Below are 19,492 nucleotides of genomic sequence, written 5' to 3'. Positions count from 1 at the left end.
TGAGTGTTGCAACCGAGGACAGATGATTTGTACACGCTACGCGCTTCAGCACTCGGCGGTCTTGTTCTGTGAGCTTGTGTGGCCTACCACTTCACGGCTGAGCCGTTGTTGCTCCTAAACGTTTCCACTTCTCAATAACAGCACTTACAGTTGACTGGGATAGCTCTAGCAGGGCAGACATTTGACGAACAGACTTGTTGGCAAGGTGGCACCCTATGACGGTGCCACGTTGAAAGTCACTGAGCTCTTCAGGAAGGCCATTCTACTGCCAATGTTTTGTCTATGGAGATTGCATGGCTGTGTGCTCGATTTTGTACACCTGTCAGCAACGGGTGTGGCTGAAATAGACGAATCCACTAATTTGAAGGCGTGTCCACATACTTTTGTACATATAGTGGATATTAATTTGACATACTTTCTGGCATGCCATAAAACACAATAAAATGGATATCATGACTGTGATTCTGAGCGATTGGTCTCTGAAAAGGAAATGGTATATTTACGGGGTGTGCTCAAATAAGGAGGCTGAGATAGACTGTATTTTAATTTGTAAAGTGGTTATCCCACTGGCTATAGGGTGAATGCACCAATTTGTGAGTCGCTCTGGATAAGAGCGTCTGCTAAATGACGTAAATGTGCCCTTGAGCAAGGCACTTAACCCTAATTGCTCCTGTAAGTCGCTCTGGATAAGAGCGTCTGCTAAATGACTAAAATGTAAATGTAAATATGTTAATCTCTCTGCTCTGTGGCTCTAGAATTCCTTTGACTGGAAACATCTCCAGTCTGAGATCGCCTCACACGACATATACACACACACACACACACACACACACACACCCTTGCTCATTTCTACCCCCTGCCGCCCCTAACATAGACATGCATGCACGCATCCCTGCACATAAACCCGTACTCTTTCCACCCCCACCAAACACACACACACACACACCCAGACAGACACACACAAACACACAGGCATCCAACCACTTTCAGTGGAAGCAATTTGTGTGCTGAACTGTGAATTATGATAATAGATGAGTAATGCACATTAATAAAGCATTATTGCATTATCCTAAGAGACAGAAAATGAGAGATGGGGAGGACAACAGTAGAGAGAGGGGCACACAGATGGAGGGGGAGAGATATAGGAAGAGAGAAAGAGGGAGAGATAAGAGGGAGCGATATAGGGAGGAGAGGGAGATATATAGTTAGAGATAGGGGAAAGGGAGAGATATAGGGAGAGAGAGAGGAGAGGGAGAGATAGAAAGAGAGAGAGATATGGAGAAAGGAGAGGGAGAGATAGAAAGAGAGATGAGGGAGAGATGAGAGAGGAGAGATAGAAAGAGAGGAGAGGGAGAGATAGGGAGCGAGGAGAGGGAGAGATATAGCTAGGAGAGGGAGAGATATAGCTAGGAGAGGGAGAGACATAGCTAGGAGAGGGAGAGATATAGCTAGGAGAGGGAGAGATATAGCTAGGAGAGGGAGAGATATAGCTAGGAGAGGGAGAGACATAGCTAGGAGCGGGAGAGATATAGGGAGAGATCGAAAGAGAGAGTGGGAGAGAGAAAGAAGGAGAGATTTAGGGAGAGGGGGAGATATAGAGCGAGAGTAGAAATATAGAGAGAGAAGAGGGAGAGATAGTGTGAGAGGAGATATAGGGAGTGAGGAGAGGGAGATATAGGGAGAGCTATAGGGAGAATGTATAGGGAAAGAGGGAGAGAGAAGAGTGAGAGAGGAGAGGGATAGATATAGGGTCCACCATCCAAAGGACATCCAGCCAAAAAGCATTGGAGTCAACATGGGCCAGCATACCCGTGGAACGCTTTCAACACCTTGAGGCAGTTCTGAGGGGAACATTAGGAAGGTGTTCTTAATGTTTTGTACACTCAGTGTACGTCCCATTGGTCATATAATTGAACACTTAAAGCCGATTTATGGTCATTCCGGGGTCTGCATTGGCCGTACAGCATTTGCTGCGATGCGGCCTCTGCAGAAGTCAGGGCATTCATACTTCTTGTGCTTCGCAGAGGAGAGCTGTTGTGAAGGAAGCTGTCAAGGAAGTGAGTTTGTGTTAATAAAGGACGTACCCCCCCCACCCACCTACCGTCAACCAATCATATCAATGCGGAGCTATACGGAGCCCTCTGCATTGTTAAAAAATTTGGTCGATGCGGTACAGAGCTTGATTTGGCCTCCGCAAGACTCTGAAGGCTCCGGATTTGCGTCACACCCTCCGTACGGAACCTCCAGACCGCATAAATCGGCTTTTAGGCTATCGGTGTCCTTTGTTTGTCTAGCTAGCCTAACTCTCTACAACGTTTTGTCCTGGATGTGTTGTTCCTGTGTTTTGTCTATTTTGTATGAATAAAAGGCAGTAATTATTCTGAAAGACTTTAGCCTCTTTTAGACACATGGATGTACATTTTTATTATGTCAAAAAGTATCAACACTTGATATGTAAATAACAGCAAGAATAACATTTGATGTAAATAATAAAAACGAATTAAAGGAATTGAACATCAAGGGACAACCTAAATTTCTCAGAATGTTTTCACAACATGGACAGAAGGCTATGATAATGTGATACTGACAGAGGAGGTAGCCTATGATATTTCAACTACTTATTGTCCCCCTCGATGAAATCGGGGAGGGGACTGTGGATCGGTCTCTGTCCGTTAGTACGGTCTTCACATGCTGATTTTGATGAAACTTGGGTGAATGATGCGTCTTGCCATAGAGATCCGCCATTTACAAAATTACACTGATTGGCAAGATGTTGGCGCTATAATTAAGCAATAAGGCACGAGGGGGTGTGTTATATGGCCAATATACCACGGCTAAGGGCTGTTCTTATGCACGACGCAACGCGGAGTGCCTGGATACAGCCGTTAGCCATGGTATATTGTCCATATTTTTTTATTTAACTTGGCAAGTCAGTTAAGAACAAATTCATAATTTACAATGACAACCTACCCCGGCCAAACCCGGACAACGATAGGCCAATTGTGCATATCATAAACCCCTGAGGTGCCTTATTGCTATTATAAACTGGTTACCAATGTAATTAGAACAGTAAAAATGTATGTTTTGTCATACCCATGGTATACGGTCTGATATACCACGGCTTTCAGCCAATCAGCATTCAGGGCTCGAACCACCTAGTTTATAATAAGCGATTGAAAATGCAAACTTTGAACGGTCATGCCCCTCACCCCGTTTGACCTAAAGTCATGAAATTCGGTACATACACAAAAGTATGTGGACACCTGCTCGTCAAACATCTCATTCCAAAATCATGGGCATTAATATGGAGTTGGTCCCCCCTTTGCTGCAATAACAGCCTCCACTCTTCTGGGAAGGCTTTCCACTAGATGTTGGAATATTGCTGCGGGGACTTGCTTCCATTCAGCCACAAGAGCATTAGTGAGGTCGGGCACTGATGTTGGGCGATTAGGCCTGGCTCTCAGTCAGCGTTCCAATTCATCCCAAATATGTTCGATGGGGTTGAGGTCAGGGCTCTGTGCAGGACAGTCAAGTTCTTCCAAACCAATCTTGACAAACCATTTCTGTATGGGCCTCACTTTGTGCACAGGGGCATTGTCATGCTGAAACAGGACAGTGCTTTCCCCAAACTGTTGCCACAAAGTTGGAACCACAGAATCGTCTAGAATGTCATTTTATGCTGTAGCATTAAGATTTCCCTTCACTGGAACTAAGGGGCCTAGCCCGAACCATGAAAAACAGCCCCAGACCATTATTCCTCCTCTACCAAACTTTACATGTGGCACTATGTATTGGGGCAGGTAGCGTTCTCCTGGCATCCGCCAAACCCAGATTTGTCCGTCAGACTGCCAGATGGTGAAGCGTGATTCATCACTCTAGAGAACGCGTTTCCACTGCTCCAGAGTCCAATGGCGGCGAGCTTTACACCACTCCAGCCGACGCTTGACATTGCGCATGGTGATCTTAGGCTTGTGTGCAGCTGCTCGACCATGGAAACCCATTTCATGAAGCTCCCGACAAACAGTTATTGTGCGGACGTTGCATCCAGAGGCAGTTTGGACCTCGGTAGTGAGTATTGCAATCGAGGACAGATGGTTTTTACATGCTACGCGCTTCAGCACTCGGCGATCCCATTCTGTAAGCTTGTGTGGCCTACTACTTCGCGGCAAAGCCGTTGTTGCTCCTAGACGTTTTCACTTCACAATAACAGCACTTACAGTTGACCCGGGCAGCTCTAGCAGGGCAGAAATTTGACGAACTGACTTTTTGGAAAGGTGGTATCTTATGACGTGCCACGTTGAAAGTCACTGAGCTCTGTAAGGCATTCTACTGCTAATGTTTGTCTATGGAGATTGTTGTCTATAAGATGCTCTCTCAAGAGGTAGGGTTTCAGACATTTTCGGAAGATGGGCATGGACTCCGCTGTACGGACATTAGGGGGAAGCTTGTTCCACCATTGGGGCGCAAGGACAGAGAAGAGCTTTGATTGGACTGAGCGGGAGCTACCCTCCTGTAGGGGTGGGAGGGCCAAGAGACCAGAGGTGGCAGAACGGACTGCTTGGGTTGGGGTGTAGGGTTTGACCATAGCCTGAAGGTAGGGAGGGGCAGTTCCTCTTGCTGCTCCATAGGCAAGCACCAGGGTCTTAAAGATGACGTGAGCTTCGACTGGAAGCCAGTGGAGTGTGCGGAGGAGCGGGGTGACATGGGAGAACTTGGGAAGGTTGAACACCAGGCGTGCTGCGGCGATCTGGATATGTTGCAGGGGTTTGATCTCTCCCCTGTGTGGGTCATCATGTGATCTTTCAGGCATATCTTCTGACTGAAGCACTTGCCACAATCACTGCACTTATATGGTTTCTCTCCAGTGTGTATCCTCATATGGCCTGCCAAGTTTCTCATTCGGCTGAAGCATTTGCCACATTCTTTGCACTGATATGGTTTCTCCCCAGTGTGAATTCTCATATGTTCCGTCAGGGTTCCCTTCTGACTGAAACTTTTGCCACATACATTGCAGCAATATGGTTTCTCCCCAGTGTGAATTCTCTGATGTGCTTTTAAAATGCTACTTTTCAGAAAGCATTTCCTGCAGACAGGACACCTGTGTGGTCTCTCCCCTGAGTGAGCTGCCCTCAATGGAACTTTCAACTCACTGGCTTCCCTGGTTTTAGAGCTTTGTACTTTCTTTGTCCATGTTCTCTTTGATTTGTGTGGCTGTAACCCTGACATTAGTCCTCCACTGTCCACCCCATTGTCACTTTCACTGTTCCCAATATGAGCTGCAGAACAATCAGAATTTTCTGAAGAGAGGGGTTGAGATTCACTTGTTGGTTCTGATACACTGTAGCCCTCTCCATCAGGTTCTGTTTTTATGTTTCTAGTTGTTTTAGTGGGTAGAGAGTCCCTCTCTCTGTTCTCCACAGTCTGGGTTTGGGGAAGATGTGAGGGCTGGGGAGGGTATTGATCATAGTCACTTTTCACACAGGGGAGAGTGAATATGAACTCTTTGATATCAGACTCCAGCCCTTCAAGCTGCTCTTCCTCATGACTGGTCCTAAACTCCTCCTGTTCCTCTTTAATCTGTGTGGGCTCTGGGTTGCCCTGGCCCAGACTGGGGCTCCAGTCCTGCTGCTCAGGAGGAACGTCTTCAGGGACAGGGAGAGTGAGCTGCTGGGAGTCTGAAGAGGAGAACAGGGTATCAGTTAGATTTTGTTTCCAGTTCTATGTGGCCTTGAGTCCAACTATTAGATTTACGACAGTAAGCTACAATTGGAATGTTCAATTTCATCAGTTCTAAATAGTTCTAACATTACAGCTAAATAATTGAATGAATCAGTTGTTTAGTGGCAATGGCCTGGCTAGCCCAGCTTCTCTAGACAAAGATTGTAACTTTATTGTATCTCAGTCTAGCATTGTACACTAGCCCACCATGCGACTTATTTACCGACCTGTGTCTGTGCCTGTTTGGCAACGCTTTTCCCACTTCGAAGGGTATATCCGTGGTCGGTGGACCGTTCTGATAAAGAATGTGTTGTTTGCGTCGCCGTGTGGTGCCCAGGAAATATTACATCCAATTGTTAGATGCTACCACCCCCCTCCAAATTAAAACCAAACATGGATGTCAATGTTTGCGCGTGCAGCATGGTGCCCATATTGTGAGGTAGCTACAGATTGTTACACCAGATAATGTGATTTAACCAAAGATGATGGTATCTACTAGCATTTTGCAAGTTTGTAAGAAACTGGAAACATGGGTCTCCCGAGGGGCGCAGTGTCTAAGGCACTGCATCGCAGTGCTAGCTGTGCCACTAGAGATCCTGGTTCGAATCCAGGCTCTGTCGTAGCCGGATTGACTAAAATGAAACCATAGACTTCCAGGCATTGCGCTAATGTTAGTTAGCATTGGCTGGTGAAACTACCTCCAACTTCCTTCACACTGGTATCCAAAAGTTAATCTGACTCTGGGGAAGTAGATAAAGGGCATCATTGCCAAAATTGCAGGTGGTGCATTTGAATTTAGAAAATGCTCCGTTATTAAAAATAAATCATTTTTTGCTCCATGAAGTAATCCAACAGTGTGTACACTGCCATCTCTCATTGATTGAGACAGGTGAGGGAAGCCGGCCTCGAGGTCCCAGAGGGAAGATGGCGGAGGCGGATGTTTTGTTTGAAACTGATGGTGCGTTGAGTGGAGATGAGAAGGAATGGATTGCATTGGCAAACAAGAAGGGAAATAAGAGAAGTACAGTGGTCATGGAATCTAGTAAATCCAAGCCTTGTTCCGACTCTTTTTTTAGCTGGAGTGAGGGTTTTGGACCGATGGTGTTATCTGGGAGATCTGTTTGATGTCTCAATGATCATCATCAATTTCTCTCAGCCAATCATCAGTCATTTGTGTAAGTGTTGTGCTTGTTGAATGTCCTTCCCTATAAGCGTGCTGAAAGTCTGTTGTCAATTTGTTTACTGTAAAACAGCATTGTATCTGGTCAAACTCAATTATCCAGATATACTTGGATGTGTAGTGTCAGTGTTTGTTGCTGGCATGTCATGCCTACGTGTGCTAATCTTGCCAATGAAAAGGTCATTAAAGTAGTTGGCAATATCAGTGGCTTTTTGTGATGAATGAGCCATCTGATTCAATGAATGGAGCAGAGTTTGCCTTTTTCTCAAAATGTCATTTAATGTGCTCCAAAGCTTTTTACTATCCAAGGGGATTTAACAGTTTTTACAGTAATTTTCTTAAATGTTTTTTCCCCTTTCCCACAAAGGATTTTTTCCCCCTCGTTCACTACCCGTACACAGTAGTAGTTTGTTTGCGGACCCCCATAATCCAGAGAAGAAGAGACAGGTGAGTGTTATCATGACATGCGGCACTTTGGGGTGGACCCACCTGCCTCAATCAATGAAAGAAGATTTGAAATAGACAAGATAGCGGCGTACACGTTGTTGGATTACTTCATGGAGCAAAATATGTATTTATTTTAATAACGGAGCATTATCTAAATTCAAAACACAACACCTGCATCTGGACACTGACATTTTAGAAGATACATGCCAAATCGATAACGAAGATGGTATCGCCAAGTTAAGGTTGGTCAAAAATTATCTGTGCTACACCAAACATAACACTTGATCATGAATCTCAGTTCCATTAAAGTACACATAAGTCATTGGATGAAGGCGTCTTCTGTAGGGAGAAGTTTTGTTAAGAGCCATGACGCTCGGTCTGGAACATTAACACGCATGCTTGCGGTATGGCTTTGGAAGCATAAGGACCTTATCTTTCATATCGGCGAGAAATAATTTTCAAAAAACAAAAGGTTTAATTGATACACACTTATAGGGTTAGGGTTCCCACACGGCCATATTTCTATGTTACAGTGCTTGTTTAAGGAAAACAAACGTTAGACAGTGGACTACCTGTGCTAATTAGCTATCTGCGTCTCTAAACACCAGTGTGTAAACTGAAGACAGACACCACAAACATGTTGACACTGAAAAATACTGTCGGCTGTAACTGTGTTAAAACAGTGTACAGTAAGTGTGTATTTTGCATTTGTGAAATGATTTTGATGTGATTTGAAAGTAGAGGGATTTATGTTTCTAGAACCGTACCGCGATTGAGAATCGATTCACGTTTAGTATTTGGTTCCAGAGCCAACTCGCCCTTTAAACAGAAAATGTAAGGTCCTTGGACTAAGGAGTAACGTTGGGCTCCTTTGGTCCAATATTGAGCTACACCAAACAGTACCTAACCTCTAACTCACAGTAATGGATACTACAAATCTTTGGTTAAATCACATTCTGGTGTAACAATCTGTAGCAAATTGCGAGGCTGACTAAATGGGACACAGACAGGTTTGCAACACAAAGCGAGAACAAATGGAATCCATGTTTGGTTTTGATTTGGGGGGGTTGGTAGCATCTAAGATAGTATTTAGGCATAATTATTTATTGGATACTGATCTGTGATGCAAACAAGGCCTTCCTAATCAGAACCTTCTAACGATAACAGATATATGATAACGCTGGAAAAGTTGCCAAACAGGCACAGGTTGGCAAATAACTCGCAAAGTGGATATGTTATAAGATCCAGCTAGAAACTATGGGCTATGGCCTGGCTAGCTTCGTCCCGCAACTTGCCATTTAAATTACCATTTATATTAACAATTTTGACTTTTCCTTTTAATGTTACACAAGGATATCTGTAACAATAAACATCACAATTGTTAATATAAATGGCCATTTAAATGGCTAGCTAGTTGCGGGACGAAGCTATGGCCTGCTAGGTGGTTCAATCAGATTGTTCTAGCGGGGTTATCGCTACCCACTACTAACCTGCAATATGTAACTTTATGTCGGGTTTGAATGCCAAATCCAGGAGCCTTCGTAGACGTTCGATCTCCTCCTTTGAACGGGATATTTCTTCCTGGTACTCTGCTATGGTATTTTCCACTGCCCCAAATATCTCAACAGTCGCTGCTGTTAAGCGCTCGTTTAGAAAAACTTGCAACAGCTGAATTTTCGACATTTTGAGGGAAAGCAAAGTGCTCTTTGTTTTACTAAATGTAAATGTAGAGATTTGTTTTGCTGCTAACAAGGTGTCTAATGGTAGCAAGCATTATCAGTACTTCCGCGTCACGGAATTTCGAAAATGTTCAAAATAAAGGTCCCCCACGTAATAGTAGAACATAGTCATTAACCTGTATTTATTCATGATGTATGGAAAATAATTGTCTAAACATTAACAATGATTCACATTTGTTCATATTTAAGTATCCAATTTCCATTCAATTTGGGGTTTAAAACTTGTTCAAATAAATGCCCCCAATTCAAATCACTGTATATGCATTCAGTTCATATTGGCTTATAGAGAAAAAACGATTATTTTTGCCGATGTAAAAGTGGGGTGGGAAGTACTCAGTAAGGTCTGTAGAATCTATATATAGTGTAATTTCATGGGGCTCTGAATAATACAGAGTATTGCTGGCCTTTTACTGTGGTCAAACAGCTTAAAATTGGGTGCCTGGAACCTATATGGTTCAAATATAGCACTGTACAGGAAAAACGATCGATTGTGTGTCCATAAAACCAGGGTCCAGTCTACTCACTAGAGTCCCTAGAATACAAAACAGGTGAGTTTGAACAAAAAGCTATGTTATAGGAAGCTTTATGTTGACATTTGAACAGTGAGAGGCATATCAGCATCATGGACAGCTAACGTTTCAGAATGTTATGTTGTCAGCCTATTTTCAAATACTGTATGTGGCCCAAAAGCATATCAATCCATCATTGGTAATAGGTCAGCATAATGACCTACTAGATTTTATATATCAATTACTCCCCGGGTTATAAGATTTGGGCATCAAACAGTGGTCAGTGCCATGCATACTGATAGCTGTGATCTTGCAAAAACAGCATCTCACACAATGAGCTTTACTTCAACAAAATTTCAGGTTCAGCTAAATACAGACACATCATTGCTTGATATTCTATTCAGGCAATTAATCACAAAAGGAGGTGCACCCACAAATTGCAGTCAATGTGATGGCGTATTGATTAGACAGACTGTTTGGACCACCACACCAGATATTCTTGTTATTTTTGTGCCCTGTGTAGCAGAAAATGGTAGAGTTAAGAGAGACCCAGTTCTTTCATCCAGTGCAATTAAAATCCCAGTTGTTGGCAACAAGAAATAGATGTACAGATTGAGCTCTGTAATATGTCACTCAGGTGCAAAATCTCAGAGGGGGCATTTCTGGTCAGAGCTGGATTTGACACTTAAGATACAGTGGGGAAAAAAAGTATTTAGTCAGCCACCAATTGTGCATGTTCTCCCACTTAAAAAGATGAGAGAGGCCTATAATTTTCATCATAGGTACACGTCAACTATGACAGACAAAATGAGATTTTTCTTTCCAGAAAATAACATTGTAGGATTTTTAATGAATTTATTTGCAAATTATGGTGGAAAATAAGTATTTGGTCAATAACAAAAGTTTCTCAATACTTTGTTATATACCCTTTGTTGGCAATGACACAGGTCAAATGTTTTCTGTAAGTCTTCACAAGGTTTTCACACACTGTTGCTGGTATTTTGGCCCATTCCTCCATGCAGATCTCCTCTAGAGCAGTGATGTTTTGGGGCTGTCGCTGGGCAACACAGACTTTCAACTCCCTCCAAAGATTTTCTATGGGGTTGAGATCTGGAGACTGGCTAGGCCACTCCAGGACCTTGAAATGCTTCTTACGAAGCCACTCCTTCGTTGCCCGGGCGGTGTGTTTGGGATCATTGTCATGCTGAAAGATCCAGCCACGTTTCATCTTCAATGCCCTTGCTGATGGAAGGAGGTTTTCACTCAAAATCTCACGATACATGGCCTCATTCATTCTTTCCTTTACACGGATCAGTCGTCCTGGTCCCTTTGCAGAAAAACAGCCCCAAAGCATGATGTTTCCACCCCCATGCTTCACAGTAGGTATGGTGTTCTTTGGATGCAACTCAGCATTCTTTGTCCTCCAAACACGACGAGTTGAGTTTTTACCAAAAAGTTCTATTTTGGTTTCATCTGACCATATGACATTCTCCCTATCCTCTTCTGGATCATCCAAATGCACTCTAGCAAACTTCAGACGGGCCTGGACATGTACTGGCTTAAGCAGGGGGACACGTCTGGCACTGCAGGATTTGAGTCCCTGGCGGCGTAGTGTGTTACTGATGGTAGGCTTTGTTACTTTGGTCCCAGCTCTCTGCAGGTCATTCACTAGGTCCCCCCGTGTGGTTCTGGGATTTTTGTGATCATTTTGACCCCACAGGGTGATATCTTGCGTGGAGCCCCAGATCGAGGGAGATTATCAGTGGTCTTGTATGTCTTCCATTTCCTAATAATTGCTCCCACAGTTGATTTCTTCAAACCAAGCTGCTTACCTATTGCAGATTCAGTCTTCCCAGCCTGGTGCAGGTCTACAATTTTGTTTCTGGTGTCCTTTGACAGCTCTTTGGTCTTGGCCATAGTGGAGTTTGGAGTGTGACTGTTTGAGGTTGTGGACAGGTGTCTTTTATACTGATAACAAGTTCAAACAGGTGCCATTAATACAGGTAACGAGTGGAGGACAGAGGAGCCTCTTAAAGAAGAAGTTACAGGTCTGTGAGAGCCAGAAATCTTGCTTGTTTGTAGGTGACCAAATACTTATTTTCCACCATAATTTGCAAATAAATTCATAAAAAATCCTACAATGTGATTTTCTGGAAAAAAAATTCTCAATTTGTCTGTCATAGTTGACGTGTTCCTATGATGAAAATTACAGGCCTCTCTCATCTTTTTAAGTGGGAGAACTTGCACAATTGGTGGCTGACTAAATATATTTTTTCCCCACTGTAAGGGCAGATGACTTCGACATTTCTGTGGGCATAAATAGGGAAGGGGTTGGCACGAGAACAGAAGGGGTTATATATTTCTATTAAGTAGTTAATGAGCCTCAGACGCAAACAAATTGCAATGACGTACAACCACTTGATTCAGAATCAGCGATTTCTGCCATTCCACAGTATGAATCCCTCTCCAATCACACAGTGGATAAAGTGTTACCTATTTTAATGTTTCTGAATATTACATCAGTATTTTCTGAATGCCAAAAGAAATGACTTAGAGCTGACCAAGTGAAACAGTCTCCTCACTTTAAAAAGGCAATTTCACTGTTTGAAGCATTCAATTCAGGGATAATTTCACTATCCATGGTTCAAGAGAAACTTCATTACAGTTGTGTAAAGGACATAGTTCAACATTTTGTTCAGGAAATTCTAGCCGCAAATTTCTTAGACTGTGAATGTATAGCAGATCAATTGCTACGTTCAAAGTGTGTATGGTCAGACTACAAAACAACTGATAGTAGAACCGAGGGACATTTGTGCAGAAAGCATAGGGCAATACCTTGTTGGTTCAAATCAACAGAACAGAGCATGTGATATATCTAAGCATTCAAAGGGCTCTCTCTCAACATTCAAGCTTTTATGTAACCCATGCCCCATAGACTTTGCTTGTAAAAATGGACACGGCTAGGATCAAATTACCTAAAAGCTTTAGTCTACCTTGCATATTTAGCAAACATACATATACTATTTCCAGTATAGTCACATTTTCAGATGAATACCCATTTGTGAAGTTGTATACAAGTCATGACCGGCTTTGGCATGTAAATTGCACTGAGACAAAATTGTCAGTTGGCTATAGTTTTTGAATTACTCAACAAATTGCTGCACAAAGCCAAACTTTGTCTAGTTGCATATGACAGGATAAGTAGTGTAGAGGTTCTCCACTTTGGTCTGAATAAAAGTATTTGAATTATGCACTGGCAAATGCAAGGAATGTGATTCCTCTCAACATAAAGTAATTCCTAACTAAGCCAACTCAGAGGAAACTATCTTCACTAATCGCTGAGGATTTTAACTAAATAAGCAATTGATCTTGTAAAATCTCATTTTGAGGATCACTTTGTGTTGATGTGCCCCGCTTCTTTTGTTAGCCAACCGTTACAGAATCTCTGTTCTGAGAGGATAGATGTTCTGCCTAAGGTACCTGGAATAGCATGCAATTGGTGGCATTTTGAGAATGTAATAATACCTGTGAATCTAAAAGCACATTGGATGACCATAGCTATAAACATGAAAAATAAAGTATGTGCTAGCAATAGCATAACATTGAGTGTTAAAATAATCTGGGTAGCCATTGTACTATGTTGAATATTTTCCAAAGTGTCCACCAGAAGGAAGATTATAAGATATTTGTCTTATACATTATAAGGTATTTTGGTATGACAATGCGTCCTATGACACAGTGCTATCTATATTTGAACCTATAGTGTCCAGGTACCCCATTTTAAGCTGTTTGACCACAGTAAAAGTCCAGCAACACTTCCTATGACCTAGCTTTTTGTTCAAACTCATCTGTTTTGTATTCTAGGGACTCTAGTGAGTAGACTGGACCCTGGTTTTATGGACAAACAATCGATAGTTTTTCCTGTACAGTGCTATATTTGTACAGTCTATTACAGTGTATTGTATTGCATTGGGGGCTATGGAGGGGGCGGAGTGAAAAGCCAGCAGCAGGCCGTGCGACAGTCCCCCTCAAAAATGAATCATATTTGATTAGAGACCCTACTGAGTATTTCCCATCCCACTTTAGCAGAAACAGTAAGGTTTTCTCTCTACAGTCCAATATCTATCCCATGTACAGTGTATTTCAGTGTTTTGCGTTGGGGGCTATGGAGGGGGCGGAAAACAAAGGGTTTGCTGGATATGTACGACACAGTCCCCTCAAAAAACAAATCCTATTTGGTTAGTAAAGACCCTACTGAGTATTTCCCACCCAACTTTAGCTGAGACAGGTAGTAAGGTTCTCTCTATCTCTACAGTGCTATAACCAGCATCCAGGTGCCCATGCAACCTATTTGACCACAGTAAAAGTCCAGCAACACTTGCTATGACCTAGCGTTTTGTTCAAACTCAGCTGTTTTGTATTCTAGGGACTCTACGGAGTAGACTGGACGCTGGTTATAGTGACACACCATCATTAATTCTTCCTGTACAGTGCAATTTGTTTGTGCAATAAATACTTTTCTTAAACATTACATGTCAAAATTGCATCCTTGAACAATAGCACCAGTAAATAAACAAGAATCATACAATCAAAATGATTTTCTTGTTTTTATTTTAATTGTATATTTTTTACCAGTAGGCTATTATGTTCCAACCATTTCTCAATGTGCTCCACCTTATAATATTCTTTATCTTATAGAAAGTAGCAATTCTCTTTATTTTAGATTTCCCCCCATGTAGTTATATTTGTTTTTACATTATGCACTATGCAATCCTGCAAAAAAATATTGATTTCGTATCATACACAGCGTTTTACAGCAGACTTTTATTTTGAAGGCAAAATCCGAAAGCCAGAAGTCTTTAATATGGATAGGATCCAGCTAATGTTGCTGCCGTGACGCTCATGCAAGCGTCCCCTCAGTGTAAACAATGCAAACGCTTCCTAGTGAAAGATATGTTTGTCTTTTTGAACCTGCACGAGGTAAAATTGTTATACCGCCGCCTGCTGTAATGGAGATATAGCGCAGCTGAACTGAACAATCTCCACGTGGCTGTGTCCCAAGGATATAATGCAAATCAAGCACAAAGCAAAAGTTGTGGAGTAACTTTTCACTATATTCACAAATATATTCACTGTGAAATATCCTACATCTCATCTCTACCTGATGTATGACTAATAATAAAGGTTGAAAAACTACTCAATTTCTTTGAGCTCATTTGAGCCCTGCCCCTGTACTAACTAATCTATAAAATAACCTATAACAAAAACATTAAAATGATACACTAATTAAAAATAACATTTTATTAACAAGAAGCATGATAGACCAATCCACTAAGATGCTCACAACATAGATAGCATTAGATGGACTGGGGCTATGTCAGGTTTATGGGAAAAAGCACCGTGCAGTGGTGTCAAACCCACTCCACAAACATAAGAGGTAATGACTCAAACTAGAGTTGGTGAGATGGCACTCCAACATTTGAACCATGTGCTGCTTTTAGTACAGCTACAAGACAGTCACTTAAATGTATTGTGTATAATTCTAAACAAAATGAAGGTAAAAATGTTTGTCTAAAAATGCATGGTTCTCTGTTAGGCACAACATTGTGGGCTTCTACAATGTTGTGCATGTTTATCCCTTAATACATTCAACCAAGATCATTGATTGATGGGTTTGTTTGTCCTGCTACTACAGGTATAAGGTGGCATGTCTTCAAATCTGAAGCCCTTTCCCCTCTGTGAGGGTGACCCAGCAGTTGGATTTTTAACCGGAATCGGCAAGACAATATAGAGCCGATTTCCTGCCCAGGGTGAGGCTTTTTATTTGCAGTGAGGAAATAGTGGGCGAAATTTTACAACATTTACTAAACAAAATTAACTGGAGGTTGCAACAGGATCATAAACTGTTTCACATAAACGCTCGTTCAACGAAAACTCCAGCATCACGCCGACCATACCCTGGCTCTGTCCTGTCTCAAACAACGAAATGGCAGGGTTTAAATACCACTACCCATAATGCAACGGCCAATGAGAATACATTTCACACAATGATGCTCAATTAACAATCAAAGGCAACTATTACAATACACACGTTTATATTATAAACATGCGTGTATTTCCTAGCACACACTTCAATAAAGGTGCTACACCATACTTTATAATCCCTCCCGGGAATATGCTACTTCCGAATACCCCATACCATTAATTAACCATGCGCTCGAACACTCCCACTGTTTGCCTGTCAAACTCTGATCAGGAAATGGACAGAACGCCCTCAACAATCACGGGGATAAACAAGGTAATCATTCCTTTAAATTAGCCTTCACATTTTAATTGTTACACATAAACACATTTTAGTTGAACTTTCTGATCGTTAAATGCATAAACAGAAAGAGTAATATTATCGGGAGACGCACAACAAAAGGTTTCGGCGCCAAACCAATTTCCGACGTGCCAATGGGCGGATTCGATTATGCTGAGCCATGGGGCACCAGTTTATGGCCCGTGACATGAACGGGCAAAAGCGGTGAGGGAGGAACGCCCTTCTCAAATCAAACAGCAATTTGCACCACTTGGTCATGTTGTCAACAAGGAAGCAAAACATATTATATACATTTGAGGCCATGCTCAGAAGGGTTATGAAACATCAGCGTTTTACATTGGAAAGGTCCTACTACAAGTGAGAGTACGATTTTGCCCCAAGCAGCACTGTCATGTTTCTCTCTCTGGGTTCATCCTCATCCTCAGTTCTTACAAGTGAAGCATTTACCACAAAGTCAGCAATGTGGTTTCTCTCCTGTGTGACGTCTTCGCTGGTGCCATTTTAGATGACTTGCTGATCTGAAGCATTCTACACACATGGGGCATTTATGGTCTCTCATCTGTTGGTCTATCTCACCTGTGTGAATCCTAATATGGCACTTTCAGGCTTTTCATCTGGCTGAAGCATTTGCAACATTCTTTGCACAGATACGGTTTCTCTCCAGTGTACTGTCCTCATATGTATGGTCAGGGTTTTCTTCTGACTGAAGCATTTGCCACAATCACTGCACTGATACGGTTTCTCTCCAGTGTGTATCCTCATATGGTCTGTCAGGTTTCTCATCCGGATAAAGCATTTGCCACAGTCTTTGCACTGATATGGTTTCTCCCCAGTGTGACTTGTCATATGTTCTGTCAGGCTTCCCTTCTCTCTGAAACTTTTGCCACATACATTGCAGCAATATGGTCTCATCCCAGTGTGAATTCTCTGATGCGTTTTTAAAATGCTACTTTTCAGAAAGCATTTCCTGCAGACAGGACACCTGTGTGGTCTCTCCCCTGAGTGAGCTGCCCTCAATGGAACTTTCAACTCACTGGCTTCCCTGGTTTTAGAGCTTTGTCCTTTCTTTGTCCATGTTCTCTTTGATTTGTGTGGCTGTAACCCTGACATTAGTCCTCCACTGTCCACCCCATTGTCACTTTCACTGTTCCCAATATGAGCTGCAGAACAGTCTGAATTTACTGGAGAGAGGGGCTGTAATTCATTGTTTGGTTCAGATTCTCTGTAGCCCTCTTCATGTTCTGTTTTGATGTCTTGTTCAATTGTTTTGGTGGGTAGAGAGTCCCTCTCTCTGTTCTCCACAGTCTGGGTTTGGGGAAGATGTGAGGACTGGGGTGGGCCCTTATCACAGTCCCTTTTCACACAGGTAGAAATTAATATGAACTCTTTGGTATCAGACTCCAGCCCCTGAAGCTGCTCTTCCTCCTGACTGGTCACAAACTCCTCCTGTTCCTCTTTAATCTGTGTGGGCTCTGGATCCTCCTGCCCTGGACTGGTGCTCCACTCCTGCTCACAGTGCTGCTGCTCAGGAGGAACTTCTTCAGGTACAGGAAATGTGAGCTGCTGGGGATCTGAGAGGATAGGATAAATAATTACTATTCAATAGTTATGTGCCAAATTCAAATGAATATTAATTTTCATATATACTGAACAAAAATATAAACGCCACATCCAACAATTTCTAAGATTTTACTATCTGGTGTGAACACCATTTGCCTCATGCAGCGCGACACATTTCCTTTGCATAGAGTTGATTAAGCTGTTGATTGTGGCCTGTGGAATGTTGTCCCACTCCTTTTCAATGGCTGTGTGAAGTTGCTGGATATTGGCGGAAACTGGAAAACGCTGTTGTACACGTCGATCCAGAGCATTCCAAATGGGTGACATTTCTGGTGAGTATGCAGGCCATGGAAGAACTGGAACATTTTCAGCTTCCAGAAATTGCGTACAGATCCTTGGGACATGGGGCTGTGCATTATCATGCTGAAACATGAGGTGATGCCGGCAGATGAATGGCATGACAATGGGCCTCAGGATCTCATCACGGTATCTCTGTGCATTCAAATCGCCATCAATAAAATGCAATTGTGTTCGTTGTTCGTAGATTACGCCTGCCCATACCATAACCACACTGCCATCATGGGGCACTCTGTTCACAATGTTGACATCAGCAAACTGCTCGTCCATACGACACCATACATGTGGTCTGCGGTTGTGATGCCGGTTGGACGTACTGCCAAATTCTCTAAAATGACGTTGGAGGTGGCATATGGTAGAACAATTAACATTATTCACTGGCAACAGCTCTGGTGGGCATTCCTGCAGTCATCATGCCAATTGCACGTTCCCTCAAAACTTGACACATCTGTGGCATTGTGTTGTGTGACAAAACTGCACATTTTAGAGTGGCGCTTTATTGTCCCCAGCACAAGGTGCACCTGTGTAATGACCATGCCTTTTAATCAGCTTCTTGATATGCCACAGCTGTCAGGTGTATGGATTATCTTGTCAAAGGAGAAATGCTCACTAACAGGGATGTAAACAAATTTGTTCCCAAAACTTGAAAAGCTTTTTGTGTGTATGGAACATTTCTGGGATCTTTTATTTCAGTTCATGAAACCAACACTTGCGTTTATATTTTTGTTCAGTGTACAAACAACAAACGCTGGTTAATCGGTTGATTGCCAGGCCTGGCTGATTCAATCACACTGATTGATCTAGCAGCGGTCATCATTCACTACTAACCTGATCTATGTAACATTATGTCGGGTTGGAAAACCAAATCCAGCAGCTTCCGTAAACGACCGATCTCCTCCTTTGAACGGGAGATTTCTTCCTGGTACTCTGCTATGGTATTTTCCACTGCCCCAAATATCTCAACAGCCACCGCTGTTAATCGCTCGTTTAGATAATCCTGTAACAGCTGCATTTTTGACATTTTGAGGGATGGTAAAGTGGAAACGTTTAGCCTATGTTCGGTAGAAGCTAGCCATCCATTTGAGATAAACAGCAAAGATACTTTCCGGTTGTATCAATAAACAAGGCGAACTCTTCTTCTTCGTGTGGTTTTCCGGCAGACAGACTAGACGCTTTATTGCGTATTGCTGCCTTTCACAGGTCGGAGAGTGAATTGCACATTTTGTTCACATAAAAGTCAAGGGAAAGGAGAAAAAAGAAATTGCACCACCATCTAACGGACCCTAGCTCACAGGAGGCTGCTGAGGGGAGAACGTCTCATAATAATGGCCTGAACGGAGCAAATGGAATGGCATCAAACATCTGGAAACCATGTGTATGATGTATTTGTTACCATTACACTAACTCCGCTCCAGTCATTACCACGAGCCCGTTCTCCCCAATTAAGGTGCCACCAACCTCCTGTGCCCTAGCTATACACCATTATCCCCAACAAGCCCACCACCCCTTCACACTACTTTAGCCCTAACATATCCTACACCCGGCGCTCGGCCTGGGAGGCTGGAACCCCTTCTCTTAAAACCCCCTGTAGTTCTTCTGCACTAATATCTCTGACACCCAAAAACTTCTCTGCTGCTGCTACTACCAAATCAATCTTCTG

The 19,492-nt window shown here is 42.7% G+C and overlaps 2 protein-coding genes across 2 annotated transcripts; both read right to left on the bottom strand.

Annotated features, from left to right (window-relative positions):
• Positions 1–1,056: 1,056 nt before the first annotated feature.
• On the bottom strand, positions 1,057–9,125 carry LOC121578452 (zinc finger and SCAN domain-containing protein 2-like). The gene is made up of 3 exons (XM_041892828.2): positions 8,836–9,125; positions 4,655–5,675; positions 1,057–1,069 (listed from the first exon to the last, which is right to left on the bottom strand). Exons 1-3 carry the CDS (start codon positions 9,026–9,028, stop codon positions 1,057–1,059), a joined length of 1,227 nt encoding a protein of 408 aa, XP_041748762.2. The 5' UTR covers positions 9,029–9,125.
• A 5,149-nt stretch (positions 9,126–14,274) lies between these two features.
• Positions 14,275–18,958, bottom strand: LOC121578075 (zinc finger and SCAN domain-containing protein 2-like). Its single transcript, XM_041892163.2, has 2 exons — positions 18,661–18,958; positions 14,275–17,486 (listed from the first exon to the last, which is right to left on the bottom strand). Exons 1-2 carry the CDS (start codon positions 18,851–18,853, stop codon positions 16,483–16,485), a joined length of 1,197 nt encoding a protein of 398 aa, XP_041748097.1. The 5' UTR covers positions 18,854–18,958; the 3' UTR covers positions 14,275–16,482.
• Positions 18,959–19,492: the final 534 nt, after the last annotated feature.

Source organism: Coregonus clupeaformis, chromosome 12, assembly GCF_020615455.1.
Source record: "Coregonus clupeaformis isolate EN_2021a chromosome 12, ASM2061545v1, whole genome shotgun sequence".
NCBI lineage: Eukaryota > Metazoa > Chordata > Actinopteri > Salmoniformes > Salmonidae > Coregonus > Coregonus clupeaformis.
This window is presented reverse-complemented; position numbering and strand designations above follow the sequence as displayed.

What these genes read in the sequence shown, in the direction of transcription:
- LOC121578452 (XM_041892828.2), bottom strand. Translation starts at nt 9,028, where the DNA reads ATGTCGAAAATTCAGCTGTTGCAAGTTTTTCTAAACGAGCGCTTAACA. An exon ending in CATAAAGTTACATATTGCAG is followed by an intron (nt 5,676 to 8,835) that starts GTTAGTAGTGGG and finishes TCTCCTCTTCAG; the next exon opens with ACTCCCAGCAGCTCACTCTC.
- LOC121578075 (XM_041892163.2), bottom strand. Translation starts at nt 18,853, where the DNA reads ATGTCAAAAATGCAGCTGTTACAGGATTATCTAAACGAGCGATTAACA. An exon ending in CATAATGTTACATAGATCAG is followed by an intron (nt 17,487 to 18,660) that starts GTTAGTAGTGAA and finishes CTATCCTCTCAG; the next exon opens with ATCCCCAGCAGCTCACATTT.